Source organism: Drosophila takahashii, chromosome 2R (genome assembly GCF_030179915.1).
Source record: "Drosophila takahashii strain IR98-3 E-12201 chromosome 2R, DtakHiC1v2, whole genome shotgun sequence".
NCBI classification, from domain to species: Eukaryota; Metazoa; Arthropoda; class Insecta; order Diptera; family Drosophilidae; genus Drosophila; species Drosophila takahashii.
In genome coordinates, this window is record NC_091679.1 from 36,579,471 (window position 1) to 36,592,428 (window position 12,958).

General features: G+C 47.6%; 4 protein-coding genes across 6 annotated transcripts; 2 read left to right on the plus strand and 2 right to left on the minus strand.

The window, feature by feature from the left end:
• Positions 1 to 10: 10 nt before the first annotated feature.
• Positions 11 to 2,589, plus strand: tsr (Cofilin/actin-depolymerizing factor homolog tsr). Its single transcript, XM_017158050.2, has 4 exons — positions 11 to 168; positions 1,845 to 2,035; positions 2,121 to 2,226; positions 2,291 to 2,589. The coding sequence occupies exons 1-4, from the start codon at positions 166 to 168 to the stop codon at positions 2,435 to 2,437; spliced, it is 447 nt and encodes a 148-aa protein (XP_017013539.1). The 5' UTR covers positions 11 to 165; the 3' UTR covers positions 2,438 to 2,589.
• Positions 2,590 to 2,624: 35 nt separating this feature from the next.
• Positions 2,625 to 9,097, minus strand: IntS1 (integrator complex subunit 1). Its single transcript, XM_017158049.3, has 3 exons — positions 7,688 to 9,097; positions 6,641 to 7,620; positions 2,625 to 6,586 (listed from the first exon to the last, which is right to left on the minus strand). Exons 1-3 carry the CDS (start codon positions 9,021 to 9,023, stop codon positions 2,723 to 2,725), a joined length of 6,180 nt encoding a protein of 2,059 aa, XP_017013538.2. The 5' UTR covers positions 9,024 to 9,097; the 3' UTR covers positions 2,625 to 2,722.
• Positions 9,098 to 9,360: 263 nt separating this feature from the next.
• On the plus strand, positions 9,361 to 10,391 carry Not11 (CCR4-NOT transcription complex subunit 11). Of its 2 annotated transcripts, XM_017158117.3 has the most exons (4): positions 9,365 to 9,713; positions 9,769 to 9,908; positions 9,969 to 10,134; positions 10,192 to 10,388. In XM_017158117.3, exons 1-4 carry the CDS (start codon positions 9,468 to 9,470, stop codon positions 10,321 to 10,323), a joined length of 684 nt encoding a protein of 227 aa, XP_017013606.2. In that variant the 5' UTR covers positions 9,365 to 9,467; the 3' UTR covers positions 10,324 to 10,388. The 2 variants fall into 2 exon arrangements, with proteins under 2 accessions (XP_044249189.1, XP_017013606.2); XM_044393254.2 differs by having other exon boundaries at positions 9,361 to 9,713; positions 9,969 to 10,391.
• On the minus strand, positions 10,379 to 12,877 carry MAN1 (LEM domain-containing inner nuclear membrane protein MAN1). Of its 2 annotated transcripts, none has more exons than XM_017158116.3 (2): positions 12,672 to 12,877; positions 10,379 to 12,423 (listed from the first exon to the last, which is right to left on the minus strand). In XM_017158116.3, exon 2 carries the CDS (start codon positions 12,410 to 12,412, stop codon positions 10,451 to 10,453), a length of 1,962 nt encoding a protein of 653 aa, XP_017013605.2. In that variant the 5' UTR covers positions 12,413 to 12,423; positions 12,672 to 12,877; the 3' UTR covers positions 10,379 to 10,450. The 2 variants fall into 2 exon arrangements, with proteins under 2 accessions (XP_017013605.2, XP_017013604.2); XM_017158115.3 differs by having other exon boundaries at positions 12,668 to 12,876.
• Positions 12,878 to 12,958: the final 81 nt, after the last annotated feature.

Here is a 12,958-nt window from a genome sequence, read left to right on the forward strand (position 1 = left end):
CATGTTGATATTTCGCACGCGCCTGGCAACTCTACCCTATGCGAAATAAGCGACCAAATTGATTCGTCCGGTTGTTCGTGAAAGAAGGCGGAAGGTTAAACAGTATTTGTAATATATACTTTGCAGGCAATTTGAAAATTGTGAAAGTAAAAAACTACAGGAAAAATGGTACGTACACTGGTGACTCTGAATCAGATTCGGTGGGAAAATCAGGCGCTTTGGATAAATACTGGAAGACCGAGTAGGAGTGCGAATAAGTGTCTTCGATTCGATGAATCATATAAGCATCTCCTTTGAAATCTGTATATACATACATTCAGATAAGTGTGTATATACCAATCATACATATATTTCAACTTTTTTTTGCCGATATGTACGTTGGCCATATTCGGGCATATACATGGTCATGAATGTGTGCGTATACATATATACCAAATTAGTCATTGGTAGCAGGCGGATATTACTCATTTATTGAAGTGTTTCATACTCTCACACTCATAAATGGTAAATTCGCGAAAAGCAATCGCAGAAGAATGCTCAAAAAAGCAGCTGCTGGAAAAATGGAGTGATTAAAAATTAAAAAGTTGGAAAGAGAAATGCACACACATTTCGATTTTCATGTCTATATGTATTATATTTTTACACACTTGAGTGTGTGTGGGTATACCGCTTTTTTTATATTTCCGATGGCTATAAATATGTACGTACGTATGTATGTATCTGCGGGGCAAATGCTTAATGCTTATTTTCTCGCAGACGCAAAATGTGTGTATGTAAAACTATATTACCATACAGAAATATGTACAAAAATATATATCCAGGCATACATATTTAAGGTGTGATCGTTTCCTTGCGCCTGGTGTATGTACGTATGTCTCTTGTCTGCTTGTGTGTGTGGTGCAGACGTCTGTATGTATGATAGGTTTGATTTTGTCCGCATTTTCCCCGAATATTATGGAAAATCTTGCATTTTCTTCTCTCTTTTCTGTGGGGGGTAAATGTGGGGAAAACAATCGAACTGCCACCCCTCCCATTTCTCATTTTTCTTCTCTGTTTTCTCGGCTTGTTCTCACCCTTAAACTTGCCGGCACTTGTGAACTTACCCTTGAACTTTTTGAGCGCCGGCAAATGAAAAAAAAGGGGAGAATGAGCTGTAAATGGTGCCACGCCCACCACTCCCAGTCGTATTTGCGCCACATGCGGCCAACTTATTTAAGCGGTAAAAGTTCTGCGGTAGCAATGGCAATAAGCAGCATAAATTATTTACCTTAATGTTTGTTATTGCCGGCAATCAAAAGAAATAAAATTTGCGAGGCGGAAAAGAGACGGCTATACTGTCAGCTGAAAGTGGGCAGTTATGTCTGCAGTTACTCACACACATGCAAATCTACATAAGTTAAAAACAGGGTGCCCCGTGTTCTATGTCGCTACAAAACCTGAAACAATCGAATTTTTAGACGTGAATCACTTTTCCAATAAATTATTTGATTTAAATTTTCTTTTTGTTATAGAATTTTAACCTCGAATCACAATAATTGTATATTTAAAAAAAATGTATAAGTATAATAGGAGTTTTTAACTCTATTATTTTCATGTATATTATTTTTTTTAGTAAGTGCATAACTTTGATTTTATCATTTTACCTATTAGGTATTCATTAAAAAATATTAACATCAATTTAATGTCCATTTAATGAAGACTTTTATATTTCAATTCGACGTAAAATATAGTACAGAGCACCCTGTGTCTGTTCATGCATATGTACATCTGTCGTTGACAGATTCGCGCGCCTTAAATATTCAAAATATATATTTAAAGTGCATTTTTTCTCTCTTATTTTCTAGGCTTCTGGTGTAACTGTGTCTGATGTCTGCAAGACTACATACGAGGAAATAAAGAAGGACAAAAAACATCGCTATGTTATTTTCTACATTCGCGATGAGAAGCAGATTGATGTGGAGACTGTGGCAGATCGCAACGCCGAATACGATCAGTTTCTAGAAGATATCCAGAAATGCGGTCCCGGAGAGTGCCGGTAGGTTGTGGTTCTATACTATATAGATATACCTATCTTTCGTATCAATCGTAATCTAATTTCTACATTTAACCACTTTCTACAGGTATGGATTGTTCGATTTCGAGTACATGCACCAATGTCAAGGCACCTCTGAGAGTTCAAAGAAGCAAAAGCTGTTCCTCATGTCATGGTGTCCCGATACTGCCAAGGTATGTTCATCACCTTAAGTCAAGCAGATCCAGAAACTAATAAATTCCCCCCAAACACACACAGGTCAAGAAGAAGATGTTGTACTCCAGCTCCTTCGATGCTCTCAAGAAGTCGCTGGTGGGCGTGCAAAAGTACATACAAGCCACTGATCTTTCCGAAGCCTCCCGGGAAGCCGTCGAGGAGAAACTCCGGGCCACCGACCGCCAATAAACTGTACGAGCACTGTGCATTGCATTTAACAAACAAGGCATGCATGAAACAGCGATGGAAGCACGTATCCTGTTGATATCGCCAATTTGTATGAGAATTTTCTACATAATTTGTATTTTCAGTAGAAATAAAGAATGAAATATTTAACTTGATCCGAAGTGGCATTTCAACAAATTCCATTTCCAAATGTGTGGTAAAAATCTCGTACCGCTGGATTCACTTTATTACTAATAGCTAAGATTACAATATACATACGATGAGAAGTCTAACTTATAAACCGACCATTTAATAGCCATGCTGAATCACTAGGGTCTGGAGAACCTTTCGAATCTGGTGGCCAGTGTTCAGGCACGACTTCAAACCCAGCGAAAAGGCCACCGAGAGGATGTCGATGGCGTGTTCCTGCAGCAGCACCGACATCTCCGGCAGATTATCGATGGCCGTCGCCGCCACCGAGGAGTTCTCGTCCCGCAGGCACTGAATGTAGGCGTTCAGGGTGCACAGATTGATGTCCGAGTTGCCGGGATTGTGCTTGAGATGCCGGATCAGGATAATAAAAGCGATGGATCGGATCTGGGCACTCGGCGAGAAGATCAGGTTGAGCAGTCGCTCGAACAGCTCGTTGATGAACACAAATCTCTTGGAGGTGAGGCACTCTAGCTCCTGCATGGGTCCCAGCACGACATCCTCGGTGTTCGCCTGCTTGATGATCTTGATCAGATCGAGAAAGTGCGGCGATATGTCCGTGTAGTTCGATCGACTGTAGGAGCCCAGGGTGAGAACCGAAGAGGCGCCCCTGCTGCCGCCCACATCAATCGGCGTAGACGGATTGCCCTCGACGGGCTCCTCTGTCACTGCGGGCTTGCTGGCCGATGGCTTCACCTCGAAGTGCTCGTCCAGGTCGTACTCGTACTTCACCTCCTCGTCGTCCAGCTCGGTGGCCGAGTGGGACTTGTGCTGCAGCAGGGCGACTGCCTGGACGAGAACCTGAAGCTTTCCCAGCGCGGTGTACTTGGCGGCCAGTTCCTTGAGGATGCCCACGTACTGCTCGATGAAGAGCAGGGCACTCGAAGGATTGTAGTTTATGTAGGCCTGCAGCATCTGCACAAACTTATTCAGCATCTGACAGGCCTCCTTCACCGAGCTGTGATGCTTGAAGAAGTTAAAGTAGCACGACAGCGTGTTCTGGATCTCGTTCTTGTACGCGTCCTCGAAGATGGTCGGTTGCAGCAGCTCCAGCGTCCGCAGGATCTGCACGAATCGATGGAAGTGGTGCTCCTCCCGCAGAGCCTTCATGCTGAGCTGCGCCCGACCCTGCATAATGGACGACAGAACGCTCAGCTGGCGAAGGAAGAGCAGCGGATGCGAGGCAGCCAGCTTGCGCAGAAGCAACTCGGTGTCCGTGGACAGGGTTTCAAAGTCCTTCTTGCCAACCAGACTGCCCAAGCAGGTGATTAGATTATTGGATACCTTGTCGGCCTGACAGCCCTTCAAGCTCTGCAATTTGTAGGCCTGCTCCCCGGTTTTGCTTGGCTTCAGAAACTTGACGCGCGGATACATGATGTACATCTGCTGCAGAACCTGCAGCTTTAGGTAGTCCGAAAGGGCACTGTTCTCCACGTGCTCCATCACCCGCACCATGAGGTCTCTTCGCTTCTCTGTCAGCTTGAAGAGCAGGTTCATGCGCGAGCAGAGCTTGAAGTCGTAGTTTCTGCTGTCTACCTTCACTTCGGCAAGTCCCTCGTGGAGGATGAAGTGCGCAAACGGTTCGAGTTCCGAGGTCTTGAGCAGGAAAAAGGCATCCGGCCGTACGTTCTTTGACATGTACTTTTCGCGGCCCTTCCACAACTTTGGATTCGTAGTCAGTGCCTCGAAATAGTTGAGAACCGTGGCGTAGTCGTAGTCCTCATGGAAATTCTTGAACAAGTACTCGGCTATCCGCTCGATGGTATCCCAGTTGGTTTGGTGATTGATCAGGGAGAGCAGGTAGAACCTAAACTCGCTGCAGGACTTTGAGAAGAGGAAACGCTCCTTGAGCAGCTGCGTTGAAACAATTTCGGGATCCATTTCGGACAGCCAGTCGATAAAGAGCCCGTTGTGGAAGAGCTGGTCGCTCTTGCTCTTGGCTACCGTCTTGCAGTCCTTGGACTGATCGAAGCTTTTGATGATGTCCCTGACGATCCGCTTTCTTGCCATCGAAGCGGTATTCGCCTTATACTGCTGCACATAAATCTCTCGCGAGTTTCTCAGCATGAAAACCAAGCTCTCGTGGTAGAGCTCCGTTTTCTGCAGCAGACTGGAGTCGGTGAAATTGTGCTTAAAAATACTAAAGTTCTTTTGCAGAGTGTTCTCCAGAATGTGGTATTTGTCGCTGTGCAGCATGCAACTGAAGAAGGTCCTCAAAAAAGTGCAGGCATGCCGGCTCATGATGACATCACAACCCACAGCTATCACCTCGGTTATGGCAGTGACCACTTCGTTGCGATTGCTATTCGGGCTGGCCAGCATGTCTAGCAGTTTCTGAATCAAGTTCCTGCAATCCGTTCTCGCAACAGTCAAGTGATCCGGCTGCGTGAGTATCGTTTGGGCCACCTCTTTGGTGGTCTGAAAATCACTGGGACCACTGGTCGAATCGAAGGAATCGTAGTCGCCTATCTCCACCGTTTCCTGGATAACCACACTGATCTTGGGCAGATCCGGCACCGTTTGCGAGTGCGAATGCAGATCGAGCGCCTGCACGGTGTAGTGTCCGTTCTTGGCACCCCGCGCCTGCTGAATCTCAATGAGCTGCGCCAGATAGGCCTTGTTCAGAATGGCATTCTTCACCAGGTCGAACTGCTCCAGCACAGCGGTGTCCAGCATGGCCAGCAGCTTGGACATCGAGTTCACAGGCGTGCCGAAGTTCTGCACAAACAGCACAATCTGGTCGGGCGTCAGGTCGTTCAAAGCGGCCTCAATTAGCCTGTCCACCGAGGACCGGATCATCTTTAGCTTCAGCCAGTCGGGCAGCAGTTGAACCTGCTCCTGCGGCATGCTGGGCAGAAAGGCCACCGGCGCCGGACGTCCTGGCGGGAACCAGTAATCCAATATGGGTATCGATTCGGGCATGTTGCTGTTCGAATAGGTGAGCAGGATAATGAAGGCGTGAATGATGTTTATGTGGAGCGGCAGTTGCACTCCATCGTCAAACTGAACCATCAGCAAGTCCGGGTATTCAGTCCACTCGTACGGTTCATGGTACTCGCGCAGCTTGATGATATAGTTATTGAACATGACGAACAGGCACTTGAGTGTCTGAATGCGGTTCTCGTCGGGCACGTAATCATAGTCCTCCTGGGATATAATGATGTGCTGGAACATTGTGCTGCGCTCCACAATCAGCTGCGCCATATCGATGACATGATCCAGCATTTCGTTCACCGGATCGTTCAGCGTGTGGGCAGTTATGAACTGAATGTAGGCCATAATCAACTCGGGACAATTCTCCACTTGGCAGGCAGCTCGCAGCTGGGGAATTATAAAGGGTTTGACCTCGAAGAAGTGCGGAATCTGCTGGATCGACTTCAAGAGCCATTCGTTTTCGAAGTCACCGGAGTGACGGAAGATGATCTTCAGACCCGAGAGAGCAGCCACCCGGGATTGTTTTACCGTCGACGATAGCCGCCTAAATATGTAGTCCAACAGCTCGCAAACGATTTGGTGGCTCTGATTGCCATCGAATATCAAGTTTCTGAGGAAATTGACCAGTTCGGCATCGCGACTGTTTTCCTCGTTGATAATGTGCGCATTGAAGAGCAAAAATTCGCACAGGCACTGCACTGGCAGATGGCTGAAGTCGCCCTCGCTGTTCTGAACGAGGTCAGAAAGCCAGGGCATCGATTGCGTGGTGCCCTGCCGCTGGATAATGTCCAGCAGCAAGTCCGGCTTGCGGCAGCGACAGAACAGGTGGCCCAGCTTGTAGGTTTGATTAAGAAACTTGAGCTGATCCAACACCATCGAAGGCACTTTGCGTGGCGTGCCCATTGGATCCATCAGCATGAGTTGGGTGATCAGAATGGCAGTCTCCTCGGTGATAACAGCATGAGGCGATGTCTGGGCAGCCAAGTACGTTTCGAACTGCAGAATGTGATCCCTTTCCACGGTGATTATCTGGAATAAAATTATTGTAGTACATAAAAGTACTTAAACTTAAATAAAACCCACCTGCAACTCATCCTTGTTGGCTGCCGAGTTGTTAAACTGATTGGTAATGCATATTTCCATCATCATCTTCATGGTGGGATAGTGATCCCAGCAAAAGGCTCCGAATGAGGAGGGATTGTGGGCGGATATCATGAGCAAAATGAGCCAGGCCTTCCAGTAAAACGCAATGATGGCCAGTTTGGGTGGCTCGTAGTCCGAGGGCAATCGGATATTCTCCGGATGATGGTACTCGGACATGCTGAACAGAAAGTCGATGATGTCGAACTTGTTGGCCTGCACAGCCGGTATATTGGTGGCCTTCATGCCGGACACTCGCTTGATGACCAGCAGCAGGACATCGAAGGTGTTCGCGATGGAGAAGGGAATATCCTTGGTGATGCCAATTAAAATGATTCGCAGCAGGGTCTCCTCGTGAATCGGCGTCTCCGAGATTATCCTCAGTATGGCTCCTCGCTCCGGCTCCGATGGCCACTGATCGCAGCGCGAATACTGCTCCGGACTGTCCAGCAGCAGCAGCTTGTGCAGCGCCTGATGATACTCGGCGGCTGGAATCTTGAAGACAGTGGGCACTGTTTCGTACATCCAGGACACGGTGTCCAGTTGAATCTGCGACATCTGGTTGTACAGCTTGAGCAGCGCATGATTGTTCTTTGTATCCCGATTGGTCTTTAGCGACAAACTGGCCTCCCTGGCCTGCGGAGTGGCCGAAAGAAACATGCAGAGACACACAATGTCCACCATGGACTGAAAGATTCGCTCCTTGAACTCGAACATTTCGATTTGCGGCGTCAGGTCCTCTCGCTCGCTCAGAAATGTCTTGCAAAACTTGACCAGGTTCACATCGAAGCGCAGCATTCGCACGAGCTCCCTTAAGAAGACGCGCAGGGTGCGTAGGCAATCGTCTCGCTGGAGCAAGAATTCCTGGTAGATTTCAGCCAGATTGGCGGCGGATTGGTCAGAAGACGTTTGAAACATAGTGGCTGTTACAGGGAATATTAGATATGGTTAATAAATTTGATACTTTCAGAGAACCCTTTGTTCATTTACCCAGCATTCCCATATTGTTCGGATTCCTGGTGTTCGACAGCTCATTTTGCACGACCAGTTTCATCACGGTACTTAAGATGTCCGGCTGCAGGTAGATCATCTCCTTCAGGCAAGACATATAGTGGTTGATCAGGGGCTTGGTTTTAAGACGCATCTTCACCAGGACCAAGAGCACTTCGTTGTCCTGCGTGCTGCGACCCTTGATGTTGAAGCAGATGTACGAGAGCAGTTGCTGGGCGAACTTGACCAGCTTGCCGTTGTGGATCCACAGCTCCAGCCGGGAGATGCTCAGGCACCGCACCTCTGCTATGCCGGCGGTGGTGCAGAGGAACTTGAGAAAGTTCCTCGTGTAGTTATCCTGCTGCTGGCGTTTGTTTAGCTGATCCCGAATAGCATCGCTGACATGCTTCTGCACCACAGCATCGCTAAATCTGGGTTTAGTGGTGCACATGGCATCGGAAATGGGCTCCGATTCGCCGGTATTCAGGGGACTTGCGTCCAGGCTCTGCGTGGAGTTGTCCCCCGAATCGTCGTCCACGGTCATGCTGTCCCTGTGCGTCTGACCCGACGGCAGAGCGGTGCTCACATCCCACCGCAGCAGACTTATGTGCGGAGTGCGGGTCTTGAAGGCAGCGCATATGTTTTTCACGAGCGGAGCACACAGCTCATTGTCCGCCCAGTAACGCTCGTTGACCGCATCGTCTATGTAGGTGCGCAGCAGGATCTCCGGCCACTGGTTGGTCTCCATGAAGCCCCGGGTCAGCAGATTGGCAAACAGGATGTGCAGATTCGTGTTGTACCGCATTTTCACATTAGCCTCGCGCCGCAGAAAGGATAACAAAGCGCAGGCCACGATATCCGTGCAGAATATACTCGGCTGCAGCTTGGCCACGTAGATCAGGGCCAGCAGGGCTATGTTATCCACCTTGGAGCGCGCCGAGCCCGTCGTCGCCGTCGTCGTTGTCTGTTTTATGACGCCGCAGACCAGCCGGCCCACTGTTTCGTTGTCGTTCTGCTCCAGGGCTGCGTAGATGGTCTCGATTACGGACTCCAAATCGCAGTCGATGGCGAACTGCTCCCACGTCTCGCACTGGCTGCTGCCGGCGGAGATGTCCGTGGCGCCCGCATCTTTCAGATTCCCGCGGAACCGCTTGCTGGAGCTGGCCAACGAGGAGGAGGCTTCGCGCTTGCGATCGGAGGAGGAAATAGCTTTTATGGGCAGGATCTTGGACTTGGAGTCATCGCGAACGCTCTTGGTGCCAAGGGCGAAGAGTTCTCCGCCCAGCGGGACCTTCTTTTGGGATCTATTCGAGCCGCTTCCCTTGCCGCGGTCCATTTTAACGTTATTATTATTTGTTTTTAGGGATTTAAATCATTGCTCGGCAAGATCAGGCTGTCGCAGCAACAATGCCGCTGATACTTTTTGGGAAGATTTACAAAATCCGGAAACGCAGTGTGGCCAAACATGACATAAGTGGCTAACGCATTCTGGCTTCTTTAATTTGAAACGATGGAATTGGTGAAACATGCCTAATTATGGCTAAATAAATTATTTAAATATATTTTTTATAATATTTTTATTATGTATTAAAGCTTTTAATGCCTACTTTTAATTTTAATGCTTACTTATAATTTAAAAATATCTCAAACACAAGTCTTTTCCAACGCTTTCTCTTAAGGTCACACTAATATTGTTTATAAATTTTACTTTCAAGACAAGACAAATCAAGTCTTATGAAAACTTGCGGCATTAACTCCAAATTAAAACTAGGTAGCCAACATGTTTCTGTCCATCGCACCGCCCTTAATGGATTTCGAGGACGAACTGCTGTGGATAAACCAGTCGAACAGCGATAAGGTGGAGATCCTTTACGACCAGTCCAACTACGTTACTCCCAACACGAAGCATCTCATTGAACAGGCATTCCTTCAGCCACTCAGTCTGCAGGATCAGCACATTTTGTTCGACGACCTTCTAAAACAAAACACGGACATTGCACGGCAATATGGACTGACCCCAGCCAAAGTGAGTTACCCAAAGAGATCTATGATAATATTCAATAACAAAACTTTTTCTTTAGCTACCTCTGCTCGTTGAAAACAATCCCCTAATTTCCATTGAGATTTTACTAAGACTGATGATGACCACCGATATAACGGAGTACTTTAATATATTGGTTAATATGGATATCACGCTTCACTCCATGGAAGTGGTCAACCGGTAGGGCCTCTCACAAATACAATACATATTCTTTAAGTTCCCTATAATATCTCTATTCAGACTAACCACTTCGGGACCTCTGCCCACGGAATTCATTCACTTGTACATCAGCAACTGCATCTCGACCTGCGAAACAGTCAAGGATAAGTACATGCAATCCCGACTTGTGCGTCTGGTCTGCGTATTTCTTCAGTCCTTAATCCGCAACAAAATCGTCAATGTTAAGGTGAGAGCTATAAACATTTCCTTCGAGCAAGTCACTATGTTTAGTTATCTTTTCCAGGAACTATTCATCGAGATCGAAGCTTTTTGCGTGGGTTTCAGCAAAATTAAGGAAGCTGCCGCCTTGTACCGCCTCATCAAACACTTGGAGACCGGCGAAAGTGCTCTGTCTTCCAGTTCTCTAACAAAGTAACAATGTTACGTTTATAACTTAGTTCATAAATAGCCAAATAAAAGAGAAAACTCCCTTTGTACATGTAAAACAAATTCGCATTTTAATAACTTAAGTAACTAGTGTAGAGTTGTTTGTTTTGTTTTGTTTATGAGTGAGTGTTATTGGCTGCCTCGCTGGTGTGAAAGTAAAGTGGCTCGGCCGAGGGCTTGGGGAACCGGCTTAGGTAGCGTTCAAGTCTTAAGAATTTAATCGAAATCAAGCGCTTGTCGAACCACCAGCCGTTGATCTCGTTGTGAATCATGCCGGCGTCCTCCTCGCTGGCGCATCGGATGTAAACGCAGCAGGACTGGATGTCCAGCTGGACATCGCAAATCTTACAGCGCGAGCCCACCTTCTCGATGATGGACTCGACGATCGACTGCTTCAGATTGGCCTGGTCCACTTCCGAGGAGTCAAACATGTGCCGGATCTTCAGGCAGGGCGTCGGTGGGTTGGCAATCTTGTTGGAGTTGTCGAAGGCGGGACTCTGCCATTTCTTCACCAAACCCACATCCTTCTTGTCCAGATTCCTGTTCCACGCAATTGTGCGCATCGGCTTGCCATCCCGATTGACCATTCCAAAGAGCACCCGGCTGTCGTTCTTCTCCAGCTGCTTGAGCGCCTTATTCCAAGAAGACAAGTGCTTAGAGCGCTTCTTGGCCGGCAAAAACTTCTCCTGCAGTTGGCTGATGATCACCTCGGGATTCTCGGACTGGGAGCTTAGGTAAATCAGCTCGTTGATTATGTCCTTTGAGAACTGGTCGACCGCCAGCATGGCCTCCTTCTGTTTGACTCGGTAAATCACCACTGCAAAGTAGACGACAAGGAATCCAGCTACGACGAGTAGAAGTGTACCGATCACGGTAAAAAAGCGGGTCATTTTCTTCATCACAATGCATTTGAGCGGCAGATTGGGTTCGGAAAGCTCAAAATACGAGCTCTGTCCAACGGGCTTCGAGGAATCCACCACTTGAATGCTCCACTGCGGATTCTCGGCAATAAGATATTTCGCGGCCATCAAGTTGTTGTGGAAATTTCCCCTGTGAACTTTTGGGCTGCTGATCATTTCCCTTATAAACTCGCCAATCTCCAGAATGGGCGACAAACTGGCGTCTTTGCAGTGATGCAGCCGGGCTCGCTCGTTCAGATGCCTAAAGAGCTCCTCGCTCAAATCCAGTGCGCCCCTCAGCGAATCTTTTGCTATGCAATTCACTCTTTCGCCGACCATTTGCAATTCGTTGGGGTTACATAATGTATACTTCAGTGCGGTCTTGTCGATGGGACTCTGCTCGAACCGCTTGCCCACGTACAAAACAGTGATTATTGTCAGGAAAATTAAGAACAGCGAAATGAGCACTTGTGGTATTACGTAGGGTCGGATGTCGGGGTTTTTGAAAAACGATTTGAGGTCCGACAAAGCGAATCGATTGAGTCTTTCATTCCTGGGCGGGCCTCGCGACACCGGGCCTGCTGGGTAGTTGAATTTCCTTTGGATTGTGGTGTCCCGAAAGCTGAGCAGTCTGTTCACCACACCTCCATCGGATATCTTGACCTTTCCGCTGCTGCTGCTGCTGCTAGGCTTCCCGTAGTTATTCGACGTGTCGATGGCGTATGGCATGGAGCATTGCTGCCGGTACTTGCCATTTAGGCCAGCCAAACCATGTGGCGAGCAGTCCGCGTCGTAATTGGAGGCCACCACAGGCGGTGGGGCGTACATCTTGGATGCGGACAACTGCAACGGACTCACGGAGTCGTTCTCGTCGAAGCTGCGATTAAAAACCGACGAGCTGCGACCGAGGAGCTCCAGGTCGTTGTTGTTGTCCAGGCCATTGGCGTAGATAGGCGGCTGGGGATACTGGGGATACGCCGGCGATTCCGGCTGCTCCTTGGAGTACAGCACGTACTTGTTGCTACGCTTTTTCAGCTTGTCCGCGCGCGTGTGCTTCCTCAGCTTCTCAATGAGAACCGCTCGCGTTGTCTCCGTCACCGGGGTGTTGGGAAAACCGCTCTGGATCAGCTTTCTGTGCAGCTCCTTGTCGCTCAAACTGTTTAGGCTCTCAGTTGACATTTTTGCACGATCTGAAAGAGACACCAAATTGTTTAGAGTGTAGGAAACGCACATTGCACCATACATATGCATACACAGGAATGTGCATATATAACTGCACGGCAAAGCACATTTTCGCATGCTCTCGAAAACAGGCAGGGCGATTTCTATACCATTAAGCCTTTAAGTGAGCCTATTGGGTTACCGAAAATCTGTTTATAATACAACAAACACGGAAAATGTGCGAAATAAACGCCGTTTATATAGATAGCATACCTACACAAGTACACTGATATAAAAATGTCCAACAAGTGAGCGCATCACACCGTGTGTTTGGAGTGCCACAAGGCAGTAATTACATAAATATAAAATAAACTACCGATTTCAAAGCAACAGTCTTACAAATATTTTGATTACAAATTTATTCGGCACATACTAAATTATTAAGTCAAGGGTGCGGCGCGAGACAAGGCGAAACGGACTGGGAATAGATCAAAAAAGTGACGGATCCTTTTTGGCTCACGACATCGGTTATCGATAGGCTATTTTATAATTAATAAATTTATT